General features: G+C 45.7%; 1 protein-coding gene and 1 long non-coding RNA gene across 7 annotated transcripts in view; one reads left to right on the plus strand and one right to left on the minus strand.

Annotated features, from left to right (window-relative positions):
* LOC111818128 overlaps nucleotides 1-1,647 on the minus strand; it is a 39,281-nt gene extending 37,634 nt beyond the window's left edge. The window contains exon 1 of the long non-coding RNA XR_002822193.1: nucleotides 1,527-1,647. This is a non-coding gene — a long non-coding RNA (uncharacterized LOC111818128). The remainder of the gene's footprint in view (nucleotides 1-1,526) is intronic.
* On the plus strand, nucleotides 999-13,474 carry Znf202 (zinc finger protein 202). Of its 6 annotated transcripts, XM_004636388.2 has the most exons (8): nucleotides 999-1,076; nucleotides 7,564-8,061; nucleotides 8,718-8,928; nucleotides 9,245-9,333; nucleotides 10,341-10,470; nucleotides 10,984-11,103; nucleotides 11,629-12,621; nucleotides 13,155-13,474. In XM_004636388.2, the coding sequence occupies exons 2-7, from the start codon at nucleotides 7,660-7,662 to the stop codon at nucleotides 12,615-12,617; spliced, it is 1,941 nt and encodes a 646-aa protein (XP_004636445.1). In that variant the 5' UTR covers nucleotides 999-1,076; nucleotides 7,564-7,659; the 3' UTR covers nucleotides 12,618-12,621; nucleotides 13,155-13,474. The 6 variants fall into 6 exon arrangements, with proteins under 6 accessions (XP_004636445.1, XP_023576967.1, XP_023576972.1 ...); XM_023721199.1 differs by having other exon boundaries at nucleotides 11,629-13,474; XM_023721200.1 differs by lacking the exon at nucleotides 999-1,076 and adding an exon at nucleotides 1,925-2,117 and having other exon boundaries at nucleotides 11,629-13,474.
* The last annotated feature ends 1,595 nt before the right edge of the window (nucleotides 13,475-15,069 follow it).

The following is a 15,069-nucleotide window of genomic DNA, read 5'->3' on the forward strand; positions in this document are numbered from 1 at the left end:
TGTGCGTGTGTGCGTGTGTGTGTGTGTGTGTGTGTGTGTGTATTTGGGCTAAGAGATGCCCAGACAACTGGTAAAATATTATTTCTAGCTAATAATAGAAATAATAAATTCTATATGTACAAAACATCTATAGACATATAGATACATATCCCTCGACTTTGGTCACTCTAAATAACCCCAATACACATCTCTCTCTTCCAAAAGTGATTAATAAGTTCAGTTCGAAACATGGCAAACAGATTGCAGCAATGCAGCCAGTGAAAATGAAATGTGTATGAAAGGGATGGGAAGAGCTGACCCGCTGACCTCGGGGACGGTGACTCGGGCAAGACAGAATGAAGGAAAGTATCCGGTATGGGGAGAAATGTCACCCACTTGTGCACAAAGCAAAGAAATGTTAAAAGGAAAGTGCAGTCCAGTATCCCTGTGAGCTTCTAGTATGTTCCCAACAGTTCTTAAGAAATGTGTCGTTCATACCCCAGAGCAAGGGGCTTTGCCGGATAGCTCAGTTGGACAAATGCAGTCAGGTGCATAGAACCGTGGTTCGATTCCCAGCTCCACAAGCTGCACTAGACCTGCCCTTCAGGCAGCCTGAAGTAGGAAAAAAAACCTTCTCATGCCCCAGAGCAATAGTAGTAGGAGAGCCACTTTTATTCAAGTTCTGAATGTACAGAGATTTGCCTGAGGCCCTGCCAAAGTAAATGCAAGAGCCATCTTCAAACCCAAATTCGTTGTGCACACTGCCAAGCTTTGGCGGAGCATGCAAAGGAAAAATAAAAGGAAATAGAAACGGATGTGAACTAACATCCCAGAGTGCTCATCCATTGCAGAGAGGGCAGGGCAGGAGAGGGGAGGCAACCCAAATGGGCCACAGAGTAAACAGAACCTCCGGCAGCCTAGAAAGGCTCCAGGGCGCCCAGGGGCGGGGCGAGCGGCCCTTCCGGTTCCGGGCGCAAAGGCCCCACGTGTTCTGACCCGTTAGGCCCCGCGCGGCTTGGATCCGGAGCCGCCGTTTCGGCCCGGAGAGGGTGGGGAGAGCCCCGGGCAGGGGAGGAGCCGGCGGAGCTGCCTGAGCGGTGAGTGCTGGGGGCCGGGCCGGGCCGGTGCAGCCGCGCCGGGTAGGGCGAGGAGGAGGGGGAGGGACCGGAGACCCCGCCCCCCGGAGCCTGGGGTGCCGCGCCGTCCGGAGGAAGGGGTGGCGGCGGCGTGCCGGCGGGGCTCCGGCTCAGTGCCCTCCGCGGCTCCCGGCGGCCGGCGCCAGAACCTCTGGAGACGCGGACGGCGCTGCCGGCTCCCCGGCCTGCGAGCCGCCGCCCTCCGTCCCTTCCTGGGGCCTGCAGAAAGACAGCGGGTCCCTCCTATTGCCTCCCCGGAATCAAGGGAGGAGTGGTCGAGGCCCCTCGGATTTTCCGCAGCCTTTTCTTTCCCCGCCTCTCAGTTGCTCAAGAATCGCCCCAGCAGACACCCTGACCCCGGAGAGCCCCAACTCCCTCCACCACCAGCAGCCCCTCCAGCACACGCCTCACCTGGGATCGATCGTATCACCTGTGGTCTTGCTAGGTTTCGGAGCCATTCTGGTCTGTGGCTTTTCAGCTGTTGCTCTGACAGATCCCGAGCTTCCTTCCCTTTAAACTAGTGGCTGCTGTCTCCGCTCGCAGCATCCTCCCTGCCCCGCCCCTCACAGCCTTTTCTCAACACTAGCCTTTCCTCAGCAGCGGTAGACCATCTGCACCTTGTCTGCACGACTGTTTAATTTCTATGCCCTCCAAAAGCATAATAGATCCACAGCATAGTATGTCTTTTCCTTCTGAGCAGCAGATGCTCCTGTCTCAGACACTTTCATGACCTGTCTTCCGTGGCCTTCGTGCTGGCCGCCCCTAAGGGAAGCTGTCAGACCCAGCACTTCTTGAATTACTTTGGTCCTGCGGGGTGGGTGCTGTATCCTGGCTCTTGCTGGGAGGCTAGGCGTAGAACCGTTGCATTTTCTGTGCAAACTGTGCGGGAGACACCCAAGGCAGCTGCACTCCGAAGTCATAAAGAATGTAGTGGAGTACTTCGTCCTTCCTGCGTCCTCGCAGCTCTTCTTGCAAGCTGCCCCATGGGCCTTGAACCAGAAGGTGCGTACAGGAGGTGGTGGGCTTCTAGCTACAGCAGGCTTGCTGGTGCGAAGTCTGTGATGACAGAGCAGTTAGTGTTCGTGGCCATTTGTTGGGTAGTTTTCTGCTCTTACCGTCTAGCATAAGAGGGTGGGCAGGGTTGCAGGGAGGATGGGAATTTTTCCTTTTAGAACTAAAAGCCACAATTCATATTATTTCCCTTCTTTGCTCCAGCTGTATCCCTTTGTCTCTGTTAACTATATTGCAATAGACAGTCAGTTCAGGAGCACAGCAGGGCTTACCACAGTGTGAGGGACTCAGGCATTGCATTTATAGATGAGGTAAGTTACAGGCATACAACATTTTTCTCCAGTTAATTTGATGTAGATATGAAATAGTTCTAGACTTCCCTGGTTTCACTTTCTGTCCTGTCATCAACAAACCTCTTTATTTTGGCCAGTGCTAGAAAAGGTGGTTCTTTTCTGTACAAGCGTTCAAGTTACTTCCTTTGCAATAGGCAGTGGTTCTCAAGCTCATTGTCTTTTAAGTAGCTGCAAGTCTTGTTAAACCCAGGTTGCTGGGACTAGCCCCAGAATTTCTGGTAGTAGGTCTTCTCTGGAACCTGAGAGTTTGCATTTCTAAGGAGGCCTCTGGTGGCGTAGACAGTCCTGTGAATTCACCACTTAGAGAACCACTAACTTTGGCCAAACATTGTGGCATACACGTTGCAGAGATTTGGGGGCAGACCTTATGGGTAATTCTATGCTGGAAACTAGTAATCTGTTCTTTTGGAAGTAATTTTACACTATTCTTTTGTAAAAGCAAGTGTACTTTTTTAAAACAAGACAGTTCTGAGACTGGGCGTGATGTCGCATCCCAGTGCTTGGGAGGCTAAAAACAGGAGAATCACTATGAGTCCAATCTCTGTAGTGAAACCCTGTAGACTCTGTACTAAATACAAAAAAAAAAAACGATTCTGGGGCTGGGGATATAGCTCAGCAGCTTAAGTACCTGCCTGGCAAGCACAAGGTCCTGAGTTCGATCCCAAGAACTGTAAGAAAAAATTAATAAATAAAAATAAAACATAAAAAAAGTTGTGAATGTTTCATCTCTTGATGCCCAACTTAGGAGATAACTGATGAATTTTCCCTTTGCTTATCTTAATTCTCTTGATAGGTTTCTTATTTGTACATATAAATAATACACATATTGTAAATTTTCACTGTGAATTACCAAAATTGTTAAAAGTCCCTACAATTTCTTACCTGTGCTTTTTAAATCTCCCAGCACCTGAAGTAGTAGGAAATACGGACTTGAGGCTCCGTAGGTGTTTGTGGATTGGTTGAACCCCGTATTTCTGAGAACGATTTATTACCCAGAATCCCTGGCACCCATTGATACCTGAATCTTAAGTGTTTCTGCATCCAGGTTAAGGGAAGAGAAATAGTAAAGTCTTACTTAAATTCAATACAGGTTTATTGAGCTCCTTTTCCACAAACTCCTGTGACAGGCACAGGGAAGGCATCTTTACTTGGCAGGACTCAGAGATCACACACACTGAACTGTGACTTCACCAAGGAAGATTTCCAGGATTATTTTCTCCTTTGCTCATGACTTAGCCTACAGTCCAGACCTTGTTTCATCGGACCTCTGGTTCAACAGGTGGGATACCATCCTTCCTCACATATTCCTGGACAAAGCAGAAGAAAGCCACTTAGACCCACAGCGGGGTTAGCCAGAAACATAGTGACTGTTTACCATTTAAATCCTATTTTCTCCGAGAAATATAGAAGAACTTGAAGGAAGAAGAAAATGTATTGAGTACCTACCTGTGCCGGACTCTGTGCTGAGGGCTTTGTGTCTGTAGTTCCTGGCATCATCAGGAGACAGCAGTGTGAGCTGTGTTTCAAGGATGACAGACCTAGGAAAGTCATGTCACATGACTAATGAGTGTAGGAATTCAAAGTCAGGTCCAAGGTGCCTGCCTGTTACGTGAAGCATGGATGAGCATCTGTATGTGAGACACAAATCAACACCACTGGAAAATGCTTTAACAGTTTATTTCATTTCTCTTCCAGGACAGTGAGAGGAGCTGCTAAAACGTCTTAGTTGGCCTGAGCAAGCAGCCTGTTTAAATTTCTCTATTATGTCTTTAGTAAAGATAGCAATATCTTCTAGGACTAATAATTTGAATCTAGTCACTCTTTTCTTCTAAGAAAACTTTGTCAAGTTTAGTATCTAGAAAGACCTCCTCAACTTAGTGCTACATGAAAACAGTGAGAGGCTGGGGAGATGGCTCAGGAGAATAAGCGCTTCCCTGGCAAGCGCAAGGGTCTGAGTTCAATCCCCCATTCCGCCAAAAAAATAAAAATAAAAATTTAAAAAAATAAATAAAGTCCAAATCCCTCATCTTGGGGGCCTGGCCCTAGCTGAGTCCTTTAAGTGGCTGCTTCCACAAAGCTGTCATCCTCAGGTTGCTGTACTTCGATCCCCACAACACTCCAGCCAGGCAAGCATGCCCTGAAGGCATTCGGAGCAAAATTAAAAAAAAAAAACAAGAAAACAGAGTTTCTAGTCTAGTTCATGAGCCTTGGGTCTTGGACTTTTAAGACAATAAATGATCTTCTCTTAAGGCAAAAGACCCTATATATCAATTCATTTATCTCCCCTTGCCTTAGAGGGGGAGAACATGGGTAGAAAGGGAAAGTGTTGGGAAGCTATGTACATAATCAGTACGATGGTTGCATTATATTATTTCATGTCTACTTTTGTGCTCATTAACGTTAATTCAATGCTCAAAGGAAAACCACTTCATTTTCCAATGCCTAATTTTGTGTGACTTGCACTTGGAGCACCTCCAGGGAAACCCGAAGATTCATCATGGTTTCATTTCTTCTGAAACCACTAAGAGTTCTATTCAGAGTGGAAACAATACATGTTCTTTCTTTGTTTGTCCACCACACTGTTCTCTGGCCAAATGAATAAGGATTAATACAACATGGTGTCTGACCTTTTAAGGACAGAGGATAAAAACTCAGTCACTGTTCCCTGCATTCATCACAGATGGCGTGAGACCTGTTGTGTGCCCGCCATGGGACAGGGCGTGGCATGTCCCAGGCCTTGGAGCCTTATAGATCCCTAGATCCTGCAGCCTGAGGAGCAGTTTTTGCAACACAATTCCTGCTGTATCCAAGGAAGCTCAGTTCCTTTGGCAGTGTAGTTCAAGTGTTTCAGGGAAGGATCTGAAAACAAGAGGTCAGAGAATGAGTAGCATTAAGCAAATGAAGGAGGTAGAAAAGGGCATTTCAGATGGTGTAACCCTCTTCAGAAAAGCCCATTGAAGGCAAGAGAAGGGACACCAGGGACAGTAATTCAAGCAGCAGCTATCAGTAGGAGTGACAGTTGGGGGAGAAAGAAATGACACTTGAAAAGAGATGCAAAAGGCTTGGTGCAGCCAGTGGAGCGGGTACCCAGGTTGCTCCAGAAGTATTTAGGTGGCTTCTAACAGTAGGGGAAATGGAATAGAAGGAAACATCTTAGAAGGGATGAGCCCAAGGCTGTGTCTTGAAAGACAAGCAGAGTTTACCCTAATCAAAAATACAAAGAATGGGCAGCATGTTAGAGTGCAGCAAGTTTAAATATCACATTGCTCCTCTTGTATGAGAAACCCAAGAGGTAAATAAGCATACAGAGGATATGAGCATATACACTGGGAATGGAAAGAGCACAAGAGACAAGGAGGGGCAGAGGGAAGGAGAAAGAGAAGCAAAAGACAAAAACAAATGAAGCTTGCATAAGTGGGGAGGAGAAGCAAATGGAAAGAAAGGAAGAATGGTGATATGTTCTGTACAGGTACAAATTGCCTGATGAATGTGATCGATCTCTGTGGCAAACACATAGCAATAAAAAGAATTATGTTTTTAAAAAGATAAATGTAAGAGCCAATGGAGTGAGGGGAGAATTGGCAAACCCATTGTGTGTGCGCACCTGGTATGTGTGTGACTTTGTATCTTTGTATCTGACTAAGGATTAGAGAGGAGAGCAAAGGGAACAAAGTGAAGGTCACCTAGCAGATCCCATTTAGAAGTGTGTTCACCTATCAGAAGTGATTGAAGAGTCTTAAAGGGCCAGATTTGCTGAGAGATCTCAGTTTGGTGATATAGTGGCCAGCAGCCTGAGACAGGCAGCTCACATTTGATGGCAGCGGTAGTAATTCTGATGAGAACCCGAAAGAACATAAAGGAAAGAATGCAAAAGAATCCGTTCACAAGAAATTCCAACAGCCCTTGCAGCCTTTGCCAGGCACCTGGCTGCTGGGGAGACCAGTTACAGGAGGTCAGCAGAGCCTAATTATGGTATACGCAGGCTGTGAAGAGAAAAAGGGTAAGATATGGGGCCTGAAAAGTAGGTTAGGGTTGCCTATGAAGCAACTTCATGTGCCATAGCCAGGATTTGGGATTAATCTTACTAACAAGTTACCCTTTGTAACTACTGCATAAATGTTGGAACTGTAATTTAGAGAGTAGTTGACACTACAAAGTGCCATCACTTTTCTAAGCACTTCGAACATAGTATTGCAGTTCATCTTCATCGCAACTCTTGGGTGGATATCATTATTGTCTCCATTCTATAGATGGGGAAACCAGTATAAATAAAAACTTGCCTCTGGGCCCACACTACAAAGCATAGAGCCCAGATTTAACCCAGGCAGTCTGACTTCAGACTGCCACTCCTGACATCTTACCCAGTATTTCTCAACCAGGGGTCACAGTAGTACAGCAGGTAGCATTTCTAAAGATCCAGTTGCCTAGGCTGTTCTCAAATGGGGCATGACAAAAGCTCCAGGGTAGTTGTTTGCACTTGCTCACAGTTGAGTACTGGAAGGAGCCCAGTTAGGAAGTCCTGCAATGTGCAGGTGAGAAGTGGACAGAAGTCAGCCCTTTGGAAGACAATGGAGGAAACAGATGTAGGGATTAAGGGGTAGAATTGGTTCAGTGAGCTGTAAGCTATGGGAAAAACTGAATCCAAAGACCACACAAGCTATGTTTATTTAGCAAGTGCGATCTCAGCCAAGGAAGAAGGGTGGGCTTGGGATTAAGAACGTTGAATTTTTAACACTTAAGAATCCAGAGGTCATCAAGTTAAAACTAAAGCCATCAGCAAAAAGGAAGTAGAAAAAGCCAGTTTAGAGATGAGATGGGATTGGTCGTGTTCATGGCATAGGTAGGTATTCAATGTTTTCATATGGCATATGAACCTTGCCTAGAAAAGGGAGTATTGGACCATAGCATAAATCATACATTAGCCCATCCCAGTGATGTTTCGTTGTAAAAATAAAAGAAGGCTATGGCAATTGGGGAAAAGAGGGTTCACTCATTTGAAGATAAAAAGGATTTTGATTAAAGTCAGGACTGTTATCCCTGTGCATAATTCTAGGCTTATCCTGTTGTTTTACTTCTCCCTTTAGGTCCCTGGGGAGAAACTCCTTGAGGTGTCCAGGTTGAGACAAGGAGGGGTCCCAGTGTGAGAACTAGATGGTGTGAAGCCATCCCAAAACCAGGAAATGGCTACAGCCTTGGAACCAGAGGACCAGGATCTTTGGGAAGAAGAGGGAATTCTGATGGTGAAACTGGAAGATGACTTTACCTGCAGGCCAGAGTCTATCCTACAGAGGGATGACCCCGTGCTGGAGACCTCGCACCAGAACTTTCGACGTTTTCGCTACCAGGAAGCAGCAAGCCCTCGAGAAGCTCTCATCCGGCTCCGAGAACTTTGTCATCAGTGGCTAAGGCCAGAGAGGAGGACAAAGGAGCAGATCCTAGAGCTGCTTGTGCTGGAGCAGTTCCTCACCGTCCTGCCTGGAGAACTGCAGAGCTGGGTGCGGGGCCAGCGGCCAGAGAGTGGCGAGGAGGCAGTGACACTGGTGGAGGGTTTGCAGAAACAGCCCAGGAGACCAAGGCGGTGGGTGAGGAGGGGGAGTCCTGATCTGTGTGATGTGGCGGGGGACTGTCTACCCGAAAGCCGAGTTAGTGGGGAAGAGGTGCAGGCCCCCCAACAACTGTCCATTAATCAGCCCTGCCCTTGGGTTGCTCCTAGGTCCTTGAGTCCTGTAGGGCAGAGGTGTGTGTGTGTGTGTGTGTGTGTGTGTGTGTGTGTGTGTGTGTGTGTGTGTGATTTGTCTGGGTGGTGGCTTTGGTGTTCTTTCTTTGGATGTTGAACCCCAGGTTCCTAGGGAAGCCAATTTTATGACTTCCTCTAAAGTCTCCTAGACCCTTAATCTTAGCCCTGCTTCCAGAACAGTAAGTCAGGAAGGCAGATGGCAAGAGGACTTCAGGCAGGGTAGGTTGAGAGGGGAAGGATGAGGGAATCTCAGCATCCTGGGCAATAGGAGCAAGGGTTGAAGCCAGGGAGAAAGAAGTACAGCAGGACAGCACCTGAGTGCCCTTGCCTTGTCCTGGTAAGCATCATTTTCAGTTGTTTGCAGCCCTGGTAGAACTAAGCCTTCTGCTCTACTGGATCCATCTGGGAGTTTTTCCATAGGTGGATTCTAAAGTGAGCTCTGATGATAACCTGGAATTTCTTCCTGACGCCATGGTGACTGGAAGTTGGAATTCTTCCCAGGTGACCGTCCACGTTCATGGACAGGAAGTCCTGTCAGAGGAGACAGTGCACCGAGGGGCAGAGTCTGAATCCCCCAGTGAGCTACAGGACCCAACACAGCCTTCGACCCTTGAGCAGTCACATGAGGAAACCAGCCAGACCCCAGATCAAGGGACACCAGAACGGCAGAGCCAACACTGTGAAGAGGAGTGCCAGCCCCTGCAGGAGAACGGTGGGAAGCCTGAGCAGGAAGGAAGTGGGGACAGGGAGCAGGGGATCTGCAGACTGCAATGGAGAGAAACCAGAGAATCCCAGATGTTGAGAAGAGCTAGCGCTAGCTACAGAGCCACCAGAATGGGCCAGGCCTACATAGGGATGTTTTGGGTTGCTCTTGGTGTTCTGATCAGCTTCTAGATAGGGATACCTTAGATGAGTTTCCTGATTTCTGTAGCGGCAGTAATAGCTCCCTTTTGCCAGAGATGATGGGCAGTTCTTGGGTTTTTGCCATTTATCTTGGTGCCTGATTGCTTGTCTTCTTCCCTCATTAGAGGTGCCAGTGCTCCAGGACCGAGACCCTCCTGCAGAGAGGAGCTCTGGAGACCCAGACATGGTTGCCCTTCTGACTGCTCTGTCGCAGGTACGCCTCAGCTCCCTCTGTGCAGCCGAGTTTGTTGGACAAGCTATTGAGTGTTAACTAACAGATTGGGTGGAATGCAGTTACCACTCTCCTTGGCAATTTTAAGTTTTCAATTCCACAGGTACATGGAAGGGTAGAGAAAATGATGAGATACGTTGTAGTGGTCTCCATGGGATCTATGGACTCCATAGCCTCTTTGTCCCTGACCAAAAGGACTAACAAAAATGAGATTATTTTATACCATTCCAATAGAGCTTTGAAGCTATTTTGGGGGAATTTTTTTTTTTTTTTTTTTTTTTTGGTTGACTGAGAATCAAACTCAGGAGTTGTACTTGCCAGGCAGGTGGTTGTACCACTGAATCAACTTGCCAGGCTGGTGATTGTACCACTGAGTCATAACGCCAGCTCCTAAAGTTGTTAAATGAAGGGGCTTTGGCTTTGCTTTTAGGAGTAAATGAGCTATTCTTTTGTTAACATGGTTGGCCTCACTGTCATTTATAAGGAATTCATGTTTAGAACCCTAAAACTAAACCATGTGGCCAGAGATGGGGAGAGAGAATTCGTGCAAGGCTTGACATTGTCTAGCTGAGGAATGCTATAGAACGTAAGTGAAAGGATGATTATATGGGTTTAATTAGGGACAGCTTTTAGGAAAAGATGGATTTTTGCAGAGATGAATGTATCATTAAAACATCAAATAGCTGAATGATGAACTTCCTTGAGTTTTAAATAATACTCTACCCAAGAAAAGGAATATAGGCTAGTCCTCAGGGAAGTTAGGGAGCTGAAGAGCAGAGAGGCTGGCATAGAGCTGTGCTTTCCCAGAAGTAAAAAGCCAGGAAGTGAGACAAGCGGAGCACCACCTCCTGAGAGGAGGCCTCATACTCTATTAAATACAGCTCCTTTGCTCTCCTGGATAGATTCTGCTTATATGTACAGTTTCATCCAGGAACAAACTGAGTATACCAGAAGCATCACATTCTGATTTGATCCTTGTGTTGATTCAGGGACTGGTAACATTCAAGGATGTGGCTGTATGCTTCTCCCAGGACCAGTGGAGTGATCTGGATCCCACTCAGAAAGAATTCTATGGAGAATATGTCCTGAAAGAAGACTGTGGAATTGTGGTTTCTCTGTGTAAGGAATTTCATGTGTTTCTAGAGCATTTTAAGCACAGAGATCTTTTCCTCTGAGAAATTTGAGGGGATCTTAGACCTTAGATTGTATGCACTGGAATGTCTTTTATGCTTCCCCACCAGTGAAAGTAAATGCTAATTAGGTGAAGCAGATGGCATCCTTCCAGGTTAGAAGGAAGAGATTAAATGCTTGGAAACATGGATGGAAACTTGTCAAAAGTCTGTAGTTATAGCCTTAGTACGGAAATATTTGAGGTAAGCATATAAATTATCAAACAAACAAAAGAGTGACAGATAATCTGCTTTCCTAAATATGAAGGGGTTTACCCTCTTATTTTTGAAGTAATTATTGAGTTGCAGGTGAAAGGCCCAAGAAAGACAGTGTTTTATTAGAAGAAACCAAAGTACTGACCAACTATGTTTGGTTTACAACCTGCCAAACAGAAAAGATATGTTCTTAACTCAGGGAAGTGTTGAACTAGTCGTGATGTCCTGTTCTCCCTTTCTTGAGCAGCATTTCCAATCCCCAGACTAGATGATATCTCCCAGGTTAGAGAAGAAGAACCTCAGGTCCCAGGTATCCATGAACCTCAAGAGCCTGAAGAGCCAGAAATCCTGAGTTTTACCTACACAGGTGAGGAATGACAGAAAGGGTCTTACCACTCTAAGTGGGCAGTTCCTCTAGCCAGTGCTTCTCTTTCCTCCTAGGACCCCCTCATTGGTTCTTTCAGCATGTCAGCCATTGCTGTCATCTCCCTCTGAAAGCCAGACTCTTCTGTCATTTTCCTCGTTACCCTTCTCAACATTTATTTGAGGGCTAGGCAACGCAAAGAAATATGAAACAACTAAACCTCAGAATCACTGCTATGCCATTTCCTTCACAGCTCTGAAGCCCTTAATCCTCAGTCTTGCACTTGTATACTGAGGGTGATGATATTGACCCATGCCAAGTTTTATTGATGTCATAACATATATGAGTATGTCTGGGCCATGATGGGCATGCAATTGGTTATTTCCTTCTTTTCCCACTTTACATTTAGGAAATACATGCTTTTGTCAATATGGTCTTACCCTCAAAACCCTTTTTAAAATCACCCTCATTGTATAGAAAGCATTGTCACCACTGTAATTCTCCTTTTTCCTTTCACCTTTTCTGCAGGAGACAGAAGTGAAGATGAGGAGGAGTGTGTTGAGCAAGATCTAAGTTTGGAGGATACACATAGGTCTATCTTAAGAGATCCTGAAATTCACCAGACTCCAGACTGGGAGATCGTCTTTGAGGATAACCCAGATAAAACTAATGAAAGACGATTTGGTACAAATATTTCTCAAGTTAATAGTTTCATGAATCTTCAGGAAACCATACCTGTACACACCCTGTTAGGGAGGCATCATGACTGTACTGTATGTGGGAAAAGCTTCTCATGTAACTCTCACCTTATTAGACACCTGAGAACTCACACAGGAGAGAAGCCCTATAAATGCATGGAGTGTGGAAAAAGTTATACACGGAGCTCACATCTTGCCAGGCACCAAAAGGTTCACAAGATAAACACATGTAAATACCCACTGAATCGGAAGAATGTGGACAAGACCTCCCCACTGAGCCAAGCTGAGAGAACACCATCTGTGGAGAAACCCTATAAATGTGATGATTGTGGAAAACATTTCCGCTGGGCTTCAGACCTTGTCAGACATCAGAGGACACATACAGGGGAAAAACCTTTCTTCTGTACTGTTTGTGGCAAAAGCTTTAGTCAGAAATCTGTATTAACCACACACCAAAGAATCCATCTTGGAGACAAACTCTACTTGTGTGGAGAGTGTGGAAAGGACTTCAGTGATCATAGGCAGTATCTGGCCCACCAGAAGACACATGCAGCTGAGGAGCTGTACCTCTGCAATGAATGTGGGCGCTGTTTTAACCACAGTGAAGCATTTTCTAGGCACCTGAGAGGGCATGCTTCAGCAAAGCAGTGTCAGTGCACCGAATGTGGGAAAAGCTTCAGTCGGAGGGACCATCTGGTCAGGCATCAACGTACACACACCGGGGAGAAACCATTCACTTGCCCTACCTGTGGGAAGAGATTTAGCAGAGGATATCACTTGATCAGGCATCAGAGGACCCACTCAGCAAAGACCTCCTAGTGAGGTACCCATGTGAGAACATCCGTATTCAGCCATCCCCCAGAATGGGGCAGGAGAAGCTCTCAGGGCAGCCTGGAAAGACCCTTTCTAAGGCATCTCCTGAACCAGCCAGATCTTACTTAACCTCTTCCCACCATCAAATAGCAACTTCAAGCAGAACTTCTAACCTTGTTCTGTGCCATGAGCTGTTTTGCCCAAAGTACAACTTAAATTGAGGCTTCTACTTCACTGTAGTGCTCCTGCCTCTACCTCATGAGTGTTGAAGTAGGAGAATTAGAAGACTGAAGAGGTTGTCATCATTCTGTTTTCCAAATATGCTGTTACATATCCTCAAAAGTATCAACCTCATGTTTAAGGTGGCCAAGGACAGCCCTTAGGTCTGGCAAGGGCCTTCCTGGGCTCAAATCTTAAAGCACACAGCTGTGAACTTGAGACAGGAGATTTGCATCCTGATGACTTTGCAACAAACACAGGATAACGTACAAATCCTTTACTGTCTAACTCACTTGTTCACCATGCACTTTCTTTTGATTCTAGGGAGAAATGGGAAAAAGTTCAAGGACAGAACTCTCACGACTGCTTTATTTGTACCTTGACAAGCTGCTCCCTTCACCATCATCAGAATGATATCAGATGGCAGCCACTGCCAGAATGGAAGGCCTGGTCAGAAGCCTGCTTCCTTGTTTGTTTTTCCTGTGTTCAACCTTCTTACTATTTAATAGTCTGGTCCCTACAACTTCTGTTATTGAGATGTAACACTTGAGGGGTTCCATAAAGTATAATTAAATCATGAAATCAGCCATGGGGGCATAAACCTGTAATCCCAGCATATGAGAGGCTGAGGCAGGAGTATCATTGTGAGTTCAAGACAAGTCTGGGCTACAAAGTGAGCTCATGGCCAGCCTGAACTGCATGGTGAGACCCTGTCTCAAAAAGAAAAAATGATGAAATCATCTATATTTACACATGTGTACAAGCCCACCTTTCTCCCCTTTATCACAATATAAAGGCTTAACATTTACAGAATTTTGATTGGATGGGTCACTTCCTTTACATGAAGAAAAATGGAAAAGATCCAATATTACACTAGAGAAAAACAGGGAAAGCCTAATGCTGCTGGCGAGATCATCAGGACTATTCTGATACTCCCCATCGTCCCTGTAATTTCCCTGAGGACAGGAAATCATGAACGCTGCCACCTGAGGCATTGTGGAGTCGCAGGAGTAAATGGCTCTCATGTATCTGTACTGTTTGCTTTTTCTTATGTGATTTCATATGTGACAAATAACTAAATAGTATTGCCTCATGACCCAAAGGTCTCCTTGCCTTTCCAGCGTTCAATGGAAAGGAGGCTGAATAAACTTCACCTGCACTGATTATGGGAGTGGGCAAGGGCTGGAGAGGTAACCTCCATAACTGGAGCACAGGGTATGGGAATAAAGCATGAGATGGGAGACAGTTTTCTGTGCCTCATTTCTTCTGTTTGTTTCACAATGCACTGTGTGCTACATGTACACCAGAGAAATGGAAATGGGGGTTAACAAGCCCCCAGGGCTAACAGCCCAATAAAGTTCCTGTTTTGGCCAGTAGCAATATTCTAATGAAATCCAGTTTTCATACCTCTCAGCCATCATCCTTCTGAAATAATACTAGCAGGGAGGTCCCTGCTTTCTGGCATCTTCCATCCATTCCCTTTCTAAAACAGGATTCTAATGCTTCTGAAGGTCCATCTTATGAATCAACCTAGAACAGAGTAGTTCCCTGAAGATAAGGCTTGGCATGGTTAGTGTATCCACAAGTGGAACTTGTGTGGATGCCATGATCCCCAGCCCTGAGACTGCAGAAGAAGCTCAGGCATTTCACAATTCAGGCTGGGAGAAATATCACAACATCAAAAGATAATTTCTCTTACCTCATAATGACCATTTGTAGAAGTTGAGATGCTGGAGGTGACTTGGCTTTTCTCTAATCCACACAAAGTAATTGAAAATGTTAATGCTATGTAAGGGAAGAGACTGGTTAAATTTTTTTGAACATTAGTGTGGAATTTCCATTGATGATTCCCTGCAAATTACATATGCTGGCACTAAGCTCTGGCCCCTTTTGTAAGTCAAGTGTTTACTGAGGCTCCTAGAAAGAAGTGCTAGCTCCAGATCTTAAAAAACTATGTAGCAGCACGGGTTGCAAAAATGGAAGCAGTGCAGCAGACCATAAAGAGGTGGGGCAGAGCATGTGAGCAGTGGTATCTAGCATGCTTCAATAACATTTTCCCCATTTCCTCCCAAGACATCAGGACCCTAATGCTGAAGGTGCTTCTAAATAAATGTTTCTGACAAAGAGGGTTTCACATGTAATAATTTTAGTCAATAAAATGTTCAGATTGTTGGACTCATCACTGAGTCACCTGCCTCTCAAAGTGGCTTACCAACATTATGAGTTCTGAGTCACCTCT

The sequence above is a fragment of the Octodon degus genome, unplaced genomic scaffold, assembly GCF_000260255.1.
Source record: "Octodon degus isolate 3935 unplaced genomic scaffold, OctDeg1.0 scaffold00080, whole genome shotgun sequence".
Lineage (NCBI taxonomy): Eukaryota > Metazoa > Chordata > Mammalia > Rodentia > Octodontidae > Octodon > Octodon degus.